The sequence below is a fragment of the Muntiacus reevesi genome, chromosome 4 (assembly GCF_963930625.1).
Source record: "Muntiacus reevesi chromosome 4, mMunRee1.1, whole genome shotgun sequence".
Taxonomy (NCBI): domain Eukaryota; kingdom Metazoa; phylum Chordata; class Mammalia; order Artiodactyla; family Cervidae; genus Muntiacus; species Muntiacus reevesi.
In genome coordinates, this window is record NC_089252.1 from 43,792,941 (window position 1) to 43,808,862 (window position 15,922).

Below are 15,922 nucleotides of genomic sequence, written 5' to 3' on the forward strand. Positions count from 1 at the left end.
TTGTACAATCTGGTATTTTTAAAAAGAAGATTCTCTTAATGTACACGTTGGCATTCTTGATGTTGTCCCATAAGTTTCTAAGGCTCTTTTCATTGTTCTTTAATTTTTTAATTCTTCAGATTGTATACTTTCTATTGAGCTCTCCTTATGTTCCCTGATTCTTTTTCTTCTGCCTTAAATTGGCTGTTGTGAATTTTTCCTTTCCAATGGGCAAAATGTCCATTTAGTTCTTCTTTTATTGATTTCTGTCTTCTTTCTGAGATTCTTTATTTGTGGAATCATGTTATCATATGTTCCTGTAATTTTAAAAATCGTTCGCAGCTTTGCTGGGTTTTCGTCGCTGTGCGCAGGCTTTCTTGAGTTGCAGCTTTCTCTTTGAGGGCTGTTCTTGGTTGCAGTGCTTGGGCTTCTCATTGCAGCGACTTCTCTTGTTGTGGCGTACGGGGCTCTAGGCACATAGACTTCAGTAGTTGTGGCACGTGGGCTTAGTTGCCCTGAAACATGTGAGATTTTCCCAGACCAGGGTTTCAACCCGTGTCTCCTGCATTGGTAGGTGAATTCTTAACCATTGAACCACCAGGTAAGCCCATTTTCCTGTAATTTTTAAAGCATATTTTTCTTCACTTCTTTGAACATATTTCAAATAACTCTTTTGAAGTCTTTGTCTGCTAAGCCCAACATCTGAGGAAACTCATTTTTCTGGTGACTTTTTTTTTTGGCCACACCTTGCGGCGTGCAGGATCTCAGTTCCCCAACCAGGAATTCAGCTTGAGCCCCCGCAGCAAAAGTGCCAAGTCCTGACCACTGGACCACCAGGGAATTCCCTCTAGTGACTTTTTATCTCCTGTGAATGGAGCACATTTCCTGCTTCTTTGGAAGTCTCTTAATTTTTTGTTGAAAACTGGACATTTTAGATAATATTGTAGCAACTTTGGATTCTGATAGTTTTTCCCTTTGAAAACATAGCTGTTTCTTCCTTTGACTAACTGGGTAAATTTGTGAAATGTGTCTCTCCGGCAGTGTGTTGTTGCTATGTCTCTGCTTTTTGTTTTTTTCCTGTTTAAAATTTTAAGACTGGTTGCTCTTATCCTTTCTAGTGTAGCTTATTGGCTAGTCAGTGCTTGGACGGAATTGTGCTCAAAACACCTCGTTCCTGGAAGGATTTTTGTTCTTTGTTGATGGACCTGTATGTGAATGGGGGAACACATTTTAAAGTTCAGGCCATTTTCAAGTCTGCCTGGGCTTTTACTTTCTGTTGGACCCTTTGGCATCTCCTCTGGATTATCATGCAGCCTCAGCCAAGAATATGCTGAACCTCATTTGTAACTGCATCCCCAGGTTAGTGAAACCTAAGACTGCCTTGATTTCTTGCTGCTGATATTGCAGTTACACCTACAGTGCCCCGGAATAGGTGTGGCTGTCCACGCCAAACTGAATGAGGCCCTTTTGTTAGTGCCAGCTGGCAGGTCCTGAGGGCATGCCCCCTATCTATAAGGCAGAACCTACTGAGCTACAGGTGGGGGGGAGACGAGAGCAGCCTCAGGCAAGACGGAATTTCACTATTCTTAATCCAAATTTTGCAGGTTTTCAAGCATCAGCACTTCTGTTTGTGTATGTTTTTGACTGATTTCCAGAGCACTGAAATTAACTGCTTCTGTAAATTTTGTCTTGCTTTATAGTTTCATTTTGGGGAGAAGATTTGCTAACCCCCCCCTCACTTGCCCATGGGCTTCCTTTATAGCTCAGTTGGTAAAGAATTCTTCTGCAATGCAGGAGACCCCGGTTCAATTCCTGGGTCGGGAAGATCCCCTGGAGAAGGGAAAGGCTACCCACTCCAGTATTCTGGCCTAGAGAATTCCATGTATAGTCCATGGGGTCGCAAAGAGTTGGATGCAACTCAGCAACTTTTCCCTTGCCCACAGCCAGAGGTCTTGCCCTGTCGATACTTAGGAACCCTGTGTACTCATAATCCATCACATCTCTCACCCGGAAGTAACAACTGACTTGACATTTTGGTAACCATTCCCTTTCTTCTTGCCACACAAGTAGGTGCTCCCCTGGAGGCTCAGTGGTAAAGGATCCGCCTGCCAGTGCAGGAGATGCAGCTTCCATTCCTGGGTCGGGAAGATCCCCGGAGAAGGAAACGGCTGTCCACTCCACTATTCCTGCCTGGAAGATCCCACGATCAGAGGTGCCTGGCAGGCTGCAGTCCATAGAGTTGTAAAAGAGTCGAGCATGCCCGAGTGACTAAACAACAACAACTGCGCATCTGTTTATCCATGTGTGACGTGTCTTTTCAGTTTGTCCAGTTTTGTACGTTATAAACATTGGATTATAGTGTAGGGTTTGTTTGTGTTTTTTTCAATTTGTATTTTCTTCTTTGTTTTTTTTGTTTCAGTTCAATCAGTCATGTCCAACTCTTTGCGAACCCATGGGCTGTAGCATACCAGGCTTCACTATCTCCTGAAGTTTGCTCAGACTCATGTCCATTGAGTCAGAGATCAGTCATCCACTCATCTCATCCTGTCGCCCCTACTCCTGGCCTCAATCTTTCCCAATATCAGGGTCTTTTCCAACAAGTTGGCTCTTCACATCAGGTGGTCAAAGCATTGGAGTTTCAGCTTCAGCATCAGTGCTTCCAAGGAATATTTAGGACTGATTTCCTTTAGGATTGACTGGTTTGATCTTGCAGTCCAAGGGACTCTCAAGAGTCTTCCGGTACCACAGTATAAAAGTATCAATTCTAAGAAAAAAAAAAAAGTATCAATTCTTCAGTGCTCAGCCAACTTTATGGTCCAACTCTCACATCCATGCATGACTACTGGAAAAACCATAACTTTGACAATATGTACCTTTGGTGGCAGAGTGATATCTCTGCTTTTTATTTTTTTTCTCTGCTTTTTAATATTGTGTCTAGATTCATCATAACTTTTCTTCTAAGGAGCAGGTGTCTTTTTCGTGGCTGTAGTCACCGTTTGCAGTGATTTTGGAACCTAAGAAAATGAAATCTGCCACTGTTTCCAGTTTTTCCCCATCTATTTGTCATGAAGTGATGGGACCAGATGCCATGATCTTAGCGTTTTGAATGTTGAGTTTTAAGCCAGCTTTTTTATTCTCCTCTTTGACCTTCATCAAGAGCTTTTTTAGTTCCTCTTCACTTTGTGCCATTAAAGTGGTATCATCTAGTATCTGAGGTTATTGATATTTCTCCCAGCAGTCTTGATTCCAGCTTGTGTTTCATTCAGCCTGGCATTTCACCTGATATACTCTGCATAGACGTTAAATAAGGAGGGTGACAATATACAGCCTTGATGTACTCATTTTGAACCAATTTTGAACCAGTCTGTTCTATGTCCAGTTCTAACTGTTTCTTCTTGACCTGCATACAGGTTTCTCAGGAGGCAGATAAGGTGATCTGATATTCCCATCTGTTTAAATAATTTTACACAGTTTATTGTGATCCACACAGTCAAAGGCTCTAGTGCAAACAGTGAAGCAGAGGTAGATGTTTTTCTGGAATTCCCTTGCGTTTTCTATGATTTAGCTGATGTTGGTAATTTGATCTCTGGTTCCTCTGCCTTTTAACATTCGGCTTGACCATCTGGAAATTCTTGGTTCATGTACTGCTCAAGCCTGGCTTGAAGGGTTTTGAGCATTACCTTGCTAGTATGTGAAATGAGTGCAACTGTGCAGTAGTTTGAGCATTCTTTGGCATTGCCCTTCTTTGGGATTGAAATGAAAACTAACCTTTTCCAGTCCTGTGGCCACTGCTGAGTTTTCCAAATTTGCTGGCATATTGAGTGCAGCGCTTTCATAGCATCATCTTTTAGTATTTGAAATAGCTCAACTGGAATTCCATCATCTCCACTAGCTTTATTTGTAACAATGCTTCCTAAGGCCCAGTTGACTTGACACTCCATGATATCTGGCTCGAGGTGAGTGACCACAGCATCGTGGTTATCTGGGTCATTAAGACCTTTTTTGTACAGTTCTTCTTGCCACCTCTTCTTAATCTCTTCTGCTTCTGTTAGGTCCTTACTGCTTTTGTCCCTTTTAGTGCCCATCTTTGCCTAAATGTTCCCTTGGTATCTGTAATTTTCTATTGTTCATTTAAGAAGGCTTTCTTATCTCTCCTTGCTCTTCTTTAAACTCTGCGTTCAGATGGGTATATCTTTCCCTTTCTCCTTTGCCTTTTCACTTCTTTTCTCAGCTATTTGTAAGTCCTCCTCATACAACCATTTTGCCTTTTTTGCATTTCTTTTCTTCTTGGGGATGGTTTCGGTCAGCCCCTCCTGTACAATGTTATGAACCTCTCTGTCCATAGTTCTTCAGGTACTCTATTAGATATAATCCTTTCAATGTATTTGTCACTTCCACTGTATAATCATAAATGATTTGATTCAGGTCATCCCTGAATGGCCTGGTGGTTTTCCCTACTTTATTCAATTTAAATCTGAATTTTGCGATAAGAAGTTCATGATCTGAGCCACAGTCAGCTCCAGGTCTTGTTTTTGCTGACTGTATAAAGTTTCTGCATCTTTGGCTGCAAAGAATATAATCACTTGATCTCAGTATTGACCATCTGGTGATGTCCGTTTGTAGAGTTGTCTCTTGTGTTGTTGGAAGAGCATGTTTGCTATGACCAGTGCATTCTCTTGGCAAAATTCTATTAGCCTTTGCCTTGCTTCATTTTGTACTCCAAGGCCAAACTTACCTGTTATTTCAGGTATCTCTTGACTTCCTACTTTTGCATTCCGTCCCCTGTGATGAAAAGGACATTTCTTTGGTGTTAGTTCTAGAAGGTCTTTTAGGTCTTCATGGAACCATTAACTTCATCTTCTCCAGCATTAGTGGTTGGGACATAGACTTGGATTACTGTGATGTTGAATGGTTTGCCTTGGAAACGAACCAAGATCATTCTGTCATCTTTGATATTGCAGCCGAGTACTGCATCTTGGACTGTTTTGTTAACTGAGAGCTACTCCATTTCTTCTAAGGGTTTCTTGCCTACAGTAATAGATATAATGGTCTTCTAAATTAAATTTGCCCATTCCTGTCAATTTCACTGTTTCCTAAAATGTTGATGTTCACTCTTCCCATCTCCTGTTTGACCAGTTCCAATTTACATTGATTCATGGACCTAACTTGGGGCTTGTGGCTCAGCTGGTAAAGAATCCGCCAGCAATTTGGGAGACCTGGGTTCTATCCCTGGGTTGGAAAGATCCCCTGGAGAAGGGAAAGGCTACTCACTCCAGTATTCTGGCCTGGAGAATTTCATGAACTACATAATTCATGGGGTCGCAAAGAGTTGGACATGACTGAGCGAATTTCAGTTAACCTAACGTAACTAATGGACCTAACATTCCAGGTTCCCATGCAGTATTATTTCTTTACAGCATTGAACTTTACGTACAAGTGGCTGCAGTTTCTGCTTTGGCTCAGCCTCTTCCTTCTTTCTGGAGCTATTTCTCTGCTCTTCTCCAGTAGCATATTAGATACCTAGTGACCTGGGGGGTTCATCTTTCAGTGTCATGTGTTCTTGCCTTTTCATACTGTTCATGATAGAAACCATGGCTTCTCTTGTGGAACTCTGGCTCCAGGCGTGAAGGCAGTAGAGGGCCCTCTACCTTCTGATAATAATACAAATCTGGCTTTCCCCAGAGGAGAAGGCACTGCTTCACCTTTTAAGGGGTGGCTGTGTTTTTTCTCCTTCAGCCCTCATTTCCTGGTCTGGAGAAGGAGCGTAAATGATCTACTGTTCCTCATTGCCACTTTTCAAATGATTTTTCTCTTTCATTTATCCCTATACTGCTGTGTTCTTTTAGCCACTGACCCCTTTATATTGAAATGATTTTTGTTCCTTGATTAGTGTCATTTTGTCCATTATTACTTTTGTCTTAATTCTTGGCCACTTCAGTATACGCATGGATGACCCTTCTGACACTACCCACTCAGTTCCCATAATGCTTTTGTTTTCTACCCTACTTCAGCCACTTATATCCATAGTCATACTATAACCTATGTTTCTTGAACTGTCTGTTGTATTTTTATTCCCATTCCATCATTGGTGGATTTTGGGGGTAAAATACTCAAGATCAGATACTAGGAAATGAAAATGCTGTTTGTTTGTCATGACAATATCAAGTTGCTCTAAGTCTCTGATCAGTTATTTGTAATTTCTGCAGTTCCCTCCTTGCAGACAGTCATTCAGGGATAGCACTTTGAATAGCACTGTTGCGGGATAGGGAGATGAGAGAGGATGGTTACGTCCCAGGTCTCATGTGAGTCCCTGGGTTGGCTGCCAAGTGTGGGTTCTTGGCTTTGATGCAGGAAAGAATTCAAGAGTGAGCCAAGGAGATTTATGAGTGTGGGCCATATCAGAAGGCGAGAGAGGCAGGCACCAGGGTATGGGGTTGTAAGTTTTTATAGGAGTGGGTAATTTCGTAGGTTAATGAATGGGAAGAGAATTGTAGCAATTTGGGGGAAGGGGTGGGCATTTCCAGGAATTGGGCACTGCCTACTTTTTGACCTTTTGTGGTTAGCCTTGGAACTGTCATGGCACCTGTGGGTGTGTCGTTTATCTTTCTGGTGTGTTACAGTGAGTGTGTACTGAGGGTTTGGCTTTCCTGGTGACTCAGTGGTAAAGAGTCTGCCTGACAATGCAGGAGTTATGGGTTCGATCCCTGGGTCATGAAGATCCCTTGCAGAAGGAAATGGCAGCCCACTCCAGTATTTTTGCCTGGGAAATCCCTGTGGACAGAGGAGCCTGGGCTACGGTCCATGTGCGTGCTCGGTCGTGTTCTACTCTGTGACCCCATGAACCGTAGCCTGCCAGACTCCTCTGTCTGTGGATTTTTCCAGGCAGAAATACTGGAGCAGGTTACCATTACCTACTCCAGGAGATCTTCCTGACTCAGGGATCAAACCCAGCTCTCTTGCGTCCCCTGCATTGGCAAGCAGATTCTTTACAGCTGCGCCACTAGGTCTTGTTGCATGCATGCATGCTAAGTCGCTTCAGTGGTGTCCGACTCTGTGTGACCCTGTATACAGCAGCCCACCGGTCTCCTCTGTCCACGGGATTCTCTAGGCAAGAATGCTGGAGTGGGTTGCCATTTCCTTCTCCGATCTCACGACCCTTCTGTAATCTCAATTTCATTCAGTGTTTTTGGACTAACACCTTCTATCTTTCCAGTTCAGTGTATACCCTTACTCCACTGGGATGTCCATTCTGTAGCTTCACTGCATTTTCACTACCCTATACTTTCTTAATGTTAGAACATTAAAATCATAACATTATAGACAGTCTTGCCTTTTCTTGAGTTGTTTTACTTGCTTGATGAAAGTACAGTTCTGGTTAAATCCAACTTCTACCTCTGCATTTAGACTTACGTAGTTGAACTTGAAAGGAGAAGACACATCCATGTGTACCTTGTAACTTTCATGGTGCTTTAAATTCATATTGTCTGGAGATCATATACTAGATCATTCCCTAGTTTCTTGACTTTCTCACTACTGTTTCACCCCAGTCCTATGATCAGCCTCCCCACCACCTTGTTTCGTCCTTACTAACGACCTTGCTTTCGACTTCCTAGAGAAATTTGCAGTCAGAAGAAAACTTCCATAAATTCCTATTATGTTTGTCTTTGAGCCATGCAAGGCTAGAATGACACCTTTTGTTTTGATGATAATTTTTGCCTTGTGTTCTCTTTTGCCTGTTAATCATAGGGACAGTCAGCTGGTGGGGGTGGTTATTTAATTTTCTGTTAATATATGGGGGATGGACATTAAACAGTGACACAGTTAGTTAACTACAGTTAAGCAAAGTGTCCTGAAGAATGATAGGTATATAATATATATTTGTACCAGGGATCTTATTAGTCTGTAAGGTGCCCATGGCTATCCCCAAGGAAGCAGTATTTATTCTGATAACCTGCAAAGAGTACCCAGCAAGAGATCAGGCACAGAATGAGTGGGAAAGGCCAGGGATCTGAAAAAAAATGTTTTTGTGATGCTCTCTGTATCAAGATTGCTGGGAGAAATATCAGTAACCTCAGATATGCAGATGACACAACCCTTATGGCAGAACATGAAGAGGAACTAAAAAGCCTCTTGATGAAAGTGAAAGAGGAGAGTGAAAAAGTTGGCTTAAAGCTTAACATTCAGAAAACTACGATCATGGCATCTGGTCCCATCACTTCATGGGAAATAGGTGGGGAAACAGTGGAAACAGTGTCAGACTTTATTTTTGGGGGGCTCCACAATCACTGCAGATGGTAATTGCAGCCATGAAATTAAAAGATGCTTACTCCTTGGAAGGAAAGTTATGACCAACCTAGACAGCATTTTAAAAAGCAGAGACATTACTTTGCCAACAAAGGTCCGTCTGGTCAAGGCTATGGTTTTTCCAGTGGTCATGTATGGATGTGAGAGTTGGACTGTGAAGAAAGCTGAGCGCCGTGCCGAAAAATTGATGCTTTTGAACTATGGTGTTGGAGAACACTCTTGAGGGTCCCTTGGACTGCGAGGGGATCCAACCAGTCCATCCTGAAGGAGATCAGTCCTGGGTGTTCATTGGAAGGACTGATGCTGAAGCTGAAACTCCCAATATTTTTGCCACCTCACTTCACTCACTCACTTCACTTTGAGTGAAGAGTTGACTCATTGGAAAGGACCCTGATGCTGAGAGGGATTGGGGGCAGGAGGAGAAGGGGACGACAGAGGATGAGATGGCTGGATGGCATCACCGACTCGATGGACATGGGTTTGAGTAAACTCCAGAAGTTGGAAGTTGGTGATGGACAGGGAGGCCTGCGTGCTGCAATTCGTGGGGTCGCAGAGTCGGACATGACTGAGCGACTGAACTGAACTGAACTGAACTGAACTGAACTGAACTGTAGGCTGAAGAGACCTAGGGTGTGAGTGGCCCAAGATGAAACTGGAGATAAGAATGAGGGTTTTTTTGTTTTTTTGACAGAGGCTTTGAGTAGGGAAGAGCAATCACATTTTAGCTTGTTTGTGTTAATGGTTTCCAGAAAATGAGTATTGTGAATTCTCTTTCATGCTATGTAAATCATTGTACTTAGCTAAGAGTTTTATTTTGTAAGATTTTCTGTAGTATATGTTAAACCCTTTTCCATTTTTCACAAACCCCCAAACCTGCTTTCTTTTTCACCTTGTATTATGCTTTGCTGAGGTCTGTTATGATACAAACTCCCTCCAGATTTTCCTAGTAGCCTCACTTACTTGTTTTTTATAAAAGATCTATTTTTGGCTGTGATGAGTCTTTGTTGCTGTGCGAGGGCTTTATCCTGTTGCCGTGAGCAGCAGGGCTACTCTAGCATGCCGGGCTTCTTTTGGCGGTGGCTCTTCTTTCTGTGGAACGTGGGCCCTAGATTGTGTGGGCTTTAGTAGTCTCACCTCTCGGGCTCCAGAGCACTGACCCCATAGTTGCGGTACATGGGGTTAGTTGCTCTGCGGCATGTGGGATCCTCCCGGACCAGGGATCAAACCTGTGTCCCTTGCATTGGCTGGCAGACTCCTAACCACCAGGGAAGCCCCTTATTCACTCTGATACTTACCACTTCACTGTCTCCTCGGAGTGGACGGTATACTGCTGCCACTCCCTGGCTTAACTTTTCCACCTGTCCTCATCTTCTGTTGTCTTAGTTTCTTAATTAGTACGGGACTAATAAAATGCTGCACTTTTTCTTTCCAAAATTGACAGCTAGGTTTTGAAATTGCATAAATTCTTTTAAAGGGGGGAGAGAAAAGCATCAGCAAAGCTCAAGTTGCCGTTAGCTTCTCTCTCCTCATGGTCTCTCCCTCCTTCCCACCCCACCTTGCCACCCAAACTTTACCGGGTATTTTAAAAATAGTTCATCGCAGCACTGTTTATTATAGCCAGGACATGGAAGCAACCTAGATGCCCATCAGCAGACGAATGGATAAGGAAGCTGTGGTACATATACATCATGGAATATTACTTAGCCATTAAAAAGAATTCATTTGAATCAGTTCTAATGAGATGGATGAAACTGGAGCCCATTATACAGAGTGAAGTAAGCCAGAAAGATAAAGAACATTACAGCATACTAACACACATATATGGAATTTAGAAAGATGGTAATGATAACCCTATATGCAAAACAGAAAAAGAGACACAGATGGACAGAACAGACTTTTGGACTCTGTGGGAGAAGGCGAGGGTGGGATGTTTCAAGAGAACAGCATCGAAACATGTATATTGTCCATAGTGAAACCGATCACCAGCCCAGGTTGGATGCATGAGACAAGTGCTCAGGCCTGGTGCACTGGGAAGACCCAGAGGGATCGGGTGGAGAGGGAGGTGGGAGGGGGGATCGGGATGGGGAATACATGTAACTCCATGGCTGATTCATGTCAATGTATGACAAAACCCACTTCAGTATTGTAAAGTAATTAGCCTCCAACTAATAAAAATAAATGAAAAAAAAAAAAGAAAAAATTTATAGGAAGTATGTGAAATATTAAAAAAAGAAAGCTTTCCCACATAAGCATGTCAAATTTGCCTTGTATAGATACTGTTCTGCCTGCTGTATGAAGAATAGGTTAGTGGGTAGGAGCAAGACTGAATACAGAGTCAAGAGTTGATTGTCAGTCATCCCATTGAAAAATAAATGGTAAAAAAAAAAAAAAAAAAAAAGAAATGGTAGAGGTTGTGTTTAGAGTGGTTAACAGTGGAGAGAGTGAGTAGTGGACAAACTAGTAATCTGAGGATGTAGGGTTGATAGAAATTAGTGAGTGATGGGATGCAGTGAATAAAGGAGAAGGCGCTGTCGAGGATAACCCTCAGGTTTTTGACATAAGCAGCTGAGATAATAGTACTGTTGACTGAACTAGGGAAAGCTAGAGAAGGAGCAGAGTAGGGTAGTAAAGAGATTGATTATGGTGAATTGATTCTCTTTGTGAATCTAAGTAATGTCAAGTGGATGCTTGAGAGGACTGGAATAGAGTTCAGAGAAAGTCTAAGATGGAAAAACAAAATTACTAGTATAGTGATGGTAGTGGAAACTGTAAGTGGAGAGTAGATCACTTTGGTGGGTGGGAAGAAGACCTAGCCCTGGGACTAATGACTGAGGGATTTGGTAGAGGAAGTTAATCTTACAAAGCAGGCCGAGAAAGAGCAGCCAGAAGTAAAATAGGGAAACCTGGAAGCCAAATAAGGACAGTTTCAGGAGAAGAGAGAGTGGTGAGGTGTAGAATGCTGCTTAGACATTAGGTTAGCTCTGTCTGTGGGATTCAGAGGTGTGGGGGGGTCATTGATGATCTTGGGAAGAACTGTTCCTGGTTTGATAGAAGCAGATGTCAGGTGAGATTTGGCTGGAGAGGGAATGTGAGAGGGAAGAAAATAGAGGGAGAAGTTTGGGCAGCTCTGTTAACAGTTGGATGTGATTCCTCCTGGGGGAGGAAATGGGAGGTGTGAGGTTGAAGGAATAGGCACAAGTAGGTTATTTATTTTTTTAATGAATGAGTGAGTGGATGAATGAACGGATGGTCTAGTTGAGTGTGAGAGGTTGATGAGTGCCAAGGAATAATCATAATGTAAGGTTCTAGAGAGATGAGAAGGGATAGGTTGTAATAACATATACAGTGTTTACATATATACATTTACACAGGAAGGGATTGATTGCCTTTAGATTGGGAGGAAGAATAGCATGGGGGGTGGGAATGCTGTTCTAATAGGATAAATGCTTATTGTTGTGGATTTCATACTTGAATGTAAATTCACTGAAAAACCCTCTGAACATTAAACCAGAGGGTTCTGCTGCTGCTGCTAAGTCACTTTAGTCATGTGCGACCCCATAGACGTCAGCCTACCAGGCTCCCCCGTCCCTGGAACTCTCCAGGCAAGAACACTGGAGTGGAGTGCCATTGCCTTCTCTAAAACCAGAGGGTTGAGAGTCTTTTATCTCAAAGATGCAACTCCCGTTTGATCATTTTATCATTTCTGCTGCCAACTACATTTGACTACCTCTACCAGGAAAATCCCACTTTTTCCCCTCTGATTGAAAACCATATATGCAGTAAATAATTTGTTTGGGAGGATTAATCTGTACATATGACATCTTTTCCCCTGGTGTTTTGGGTACTTCATCTTTATTCCATTGCAGAGAATTTTGTTAGAGTTTTGATTTCTACTTTGTTTTACTTTTTTCCTTGTTTTATGAATTACAACTAAATTCCAGTATGGGGAGAGCTTCTTATAGAATTAACTGACTAAATTTGACCTAAATAGTAATTGGTGTCCTGAACACAAGTCCTTTTTTCCTTCAGAAGACTTTTCAGTAGACTTTTATGTTAGAATGGAGTTTTGAGTAGAGTTGTATGGGATACAAAATTCAAGAGTTACAAAACTCTTGTACAGTAAAAAGTCTGTGACTCCTGTGCCTCAGTCACTCTCTTTCCTTCCCAGCGCAGCTGATGTTACTCTCTTCTTTACTATCCTTCCAGAGATTTCTGTGCATGTACAGACAAACTCATACAATTTTGTTCATTTTACACTATTGATATGATGTATCTTTTTTGTTCATTTAATGTTATGTATTAGAAAGTGCTCCATGTTAGTATATAGAGAACTTTTTAATTCTTTGTGGCCACATTGTATGGGTGTACCATGGTGTCCTATTTACGGTTGATGCCAGTGTTTGTGAGTGATACGGACATATTTAAGTGGTTTTGCCTGCAGTACTGGTTGCTTTTTTGGGAAGCAGAAGTCACTGTAAATCTCAATGCTTAAAATTTAAGGAACTTGAAAGGTTGACTTGTCATATTGAAAGACATTGATAATTGTTATGTTTCCTTACAAGGAAAAACAGTCTATATTTGTGCTATCCACATAATTTATTTACTTGGAAGAAGCAAGAGTTTTAAAGATCATTTTAACAGATTTATTTTTCATTTTAGTGTCTTTTCTGATATTTAAGAAGAACCTTATTCTAGAGTATATAACTTCACTCTCTGCAGAAGAGTTAACTCTCATGTTTATTTATTTAGAAAACCTTGTTTTATTCCTCTTACCCGAGGATATTGCATATCTATAAATATTTTATTTCTTTTTTTTTTTTTTTTTCTCTTTTCTGTCAGCATGCTTCATTTCAGACACTGGCAGTTTGTTGATTGAACTTTTACTCCCTCTGTTGGCTTTCAGTGGTGTTACATTCCTTTTGGAGTGGTGTTTGCAATGACCTTTATGCTATTTTTCTTTTAGCTCAAAAATTAATAATGATACAAATATACTTTTTTTGGGGCTGTGTCATGTGGGATCTTGGTTCCCCGACTAGGGATCGAACCCGGGCCCCCTGCAGTGTGTGGAGTCTTAACTACTGGACTGCCAGGGAAGTCCCATGGGATTTTTAATTTACAGATGTTCCCAGTGGTCATGAATGTTCTGATTTTCATGAATGTGTTAGGGAAACTTGGTCAGAATGCCTGTTTTCTTTCTTTCCTTGGCTGTGCTGGGTCCTTGTTGCTGCGCGGGCTCTCTGGTTGTGGCGAGCTGGGGCTCCTCTGGTTGCAGTGCGCAGGCTTCTTACCGCTGTGGCTTCTCTTGTTGCAGAGCATGGGCTCCAGGGCCTGTGGATTCCAGAAGTTGTGGCACGAGGGCTCAGTCGTTGCGGCTCCTGGGCTCTGGAGCCCGGGCTCATTAGTTGTGCTTCGGGCTTGGTTGCTCCGTGGCATGTGGGATCTTCTGGATCAGAAATCGAACCCGTGTCTCCTGTATTGGTATGTGGATTCTTTACCAGGGAAGCCGCAGAATGCCTGTTTTGTCAGCAGCTAAGAACAGGACCTAAGCGGGGAGAAAAATAACAGATACATAAAACATTCGTGTTTATATGTTTATAGTGAGCAAAAAGTAGACTTGTCATGTTAGACCAATGGAAGGATTTTTCAGTTATCTTCCAATTACTATCTACCACATGGTGAACTATCAAGTAACTTGATGGAATGATGTAATGGAAATGTCTTATTGTACCTTTACTAACACCATGTAGCTTAATGTTTGTGTCTGTCTGTGACTTGTGGGACATTATGATAATTGCCTTCTTTAACATCAGTTGTTCAAGGTGACATACTTACTTGCCTTGCACATTGTTAGGATCCTCTTAAAAACTACCAGTTAATGAACATCGTGCTGTATAGGTCACAACTCTTTGGTTAAAGATTATGTTCTGTTTCTCTTATGAGTAAGTGGAGTTGTGGCACACACAGTGGGGGAAAGATGTCAGGTTCTAAAGTTAACACTGGAGGTGGATAATGCATGTGTAGGGTGTTTTCTTTTAAACCCTTTAAGTCATTCTTAAAAGAGAGAGTATTAGGTTTTCTGGGTTCACAAAGTAGTTTATCTGTATTTAGTGGCTATTGTTTATGAAACAAAACATACGTTTAAACACTAGACTCACATTCGGCATGATGAGAGGTTTATGGAAACTAGGAAGAACTGATGAAACAACAGATTCAGGTTTTTCGGCTTAATGCCTGTCTAGAGCAGCTCCTGTTGAGCAAAATGGCAGACAGCTTTGATCACATAATTACTTTTGTTGTTCACTTGTCAAATGTACGTAATTGATGGGTTTTTCGCCTTTAACGAAGGTGTGCATTTGATGTCACTCCCCTGTAGCTCGCTCCCTTGCTTCTTTTCTTTGAAGATTTGAACATAAAAGTAATCATTCCAGTTAACTTGTTCTAGATCAATTTTTTGAAGCATTCTTTTTCATTTATATTAGAGTTAAAAATGTGTGCTACCTATATCAGAGTTTCGAGGATCCTTTTTTCGAACACTTTAAAGTTTTAAATTTGAGAATACTTGTTTGGTTGCTTGCTGGCCTTGCAAATTGAGTAATAGAAGATTAATATTGTGCCATTTTTAGTAGCCATGCATGCCAGTATTTGGTTGCATTAAGTCCTTTGAATTTGACTTGTTCAAGCAATTAATATATATATATATTTTTTTTTTTGATATATTTTAAAGGCCCATATGATGACTACTTTTAGTATCCACTTAGAAAGGTAGGATGTTGTGTTGATTCAATGATCTGCTATTTCTGTTTATTGATTTTTGTGTGTTTTTGTACAGGTTGGTTTCCTGTTACATCTTTGACATAGTTTCCTAGACTGCTCCATGAATTAACTCGAAAATCTGAAATGAAGATGGAGGAGGCAGTGGGAAAAGTTGAAGAACTCATTGAGTCTGAAGTGCCACCAAAAACATCTGAACAAGAGCCAGCTAAGGAGGAAGATGGATCTGTGGAACTGGAATCTCAAGTTCCAAAAGATGGTGTGGTGGATTCTACAGTTCTTTCTTCGATGCCCTGCTTGTTGATGGAACTGAGAAGGGACTCTTCTGAGTCTCAGTTAGCATCCACAGAGAGTGACAAGCCGACAACTGGCCGAGTTTATGAGAGTGACTCCTCTAACCACTGCATGCTTTCCCCTTCCTCTAGCGGTCACCTGGCCGATTCAGATACATTGTCTTCTGCGGAGGAGAATGAACCCTCCCAGGCAGAAACAGCGGTAGAAGGAGACCCTTCCGGAGTGTCTGGTGCCACAGTTGGGCGTAAGTCTCGCCGGTCACGATCTGAAAGTGAAACATCCACCATGGCTGCCAAGAAAAACCGGCAATCCAGTGATAAACAGAATGGCCGAGTTGCCAAGGTTAAAGGTCATCGGAGCCAAAAGCACAAGGAGAGAATCAGGCTACTGAGGCAGAAGCGGGAGGCTGCTGCACGGAAGAAATATAACCTGTTGCAGGACAGTAGTACCAGTGATAGTGACCTGACTTGTGACTCAAGCACGAGCTCATCAGATGATGATGAAGAGGTTTCAGGGAGCAGCAAGACAATCACTGCAGAGATACCAGGTAGAGGATGTTTTTTAAACTGACTGT

The 15,922-nt window shown here is 41.9% G+C and overlaps 1 protein-coding gene across 3 annotated transcripts in view; it reads left to right on the plus strand.

Annotated features, from left to right (window-relative positions):
• Positions 1 to 15,922, plus strand: part of ARK2N (arkadia (RNF111) N-terminal like PKA signaling regulator 2N) — an 88,984-nt gene that overhangs the window by 23,161 nt on the left and 49,901 nt on the right. For 2 of the 3 annotated variants that reach the window (XM_065932642.1, XM_065932644.1), the window contains exon 2: positions 15,113 to 15,895. In XM_065932642.1, coding sequence (XP_065788714.1) covers positions 15,181 to 15,895 — 715 coding nt within the window. In that variant the 5' untranslated portion in view covers positions 15,113 to 15,180. Of the gene's footprint in view, positions 1 to 13,706; positions 13,762 to 15,112; positions 15,896 to 15,922 lie in introns of those variants that run through there. The other variant, XM_065932643.1, reaches the window with a different exon arrangement.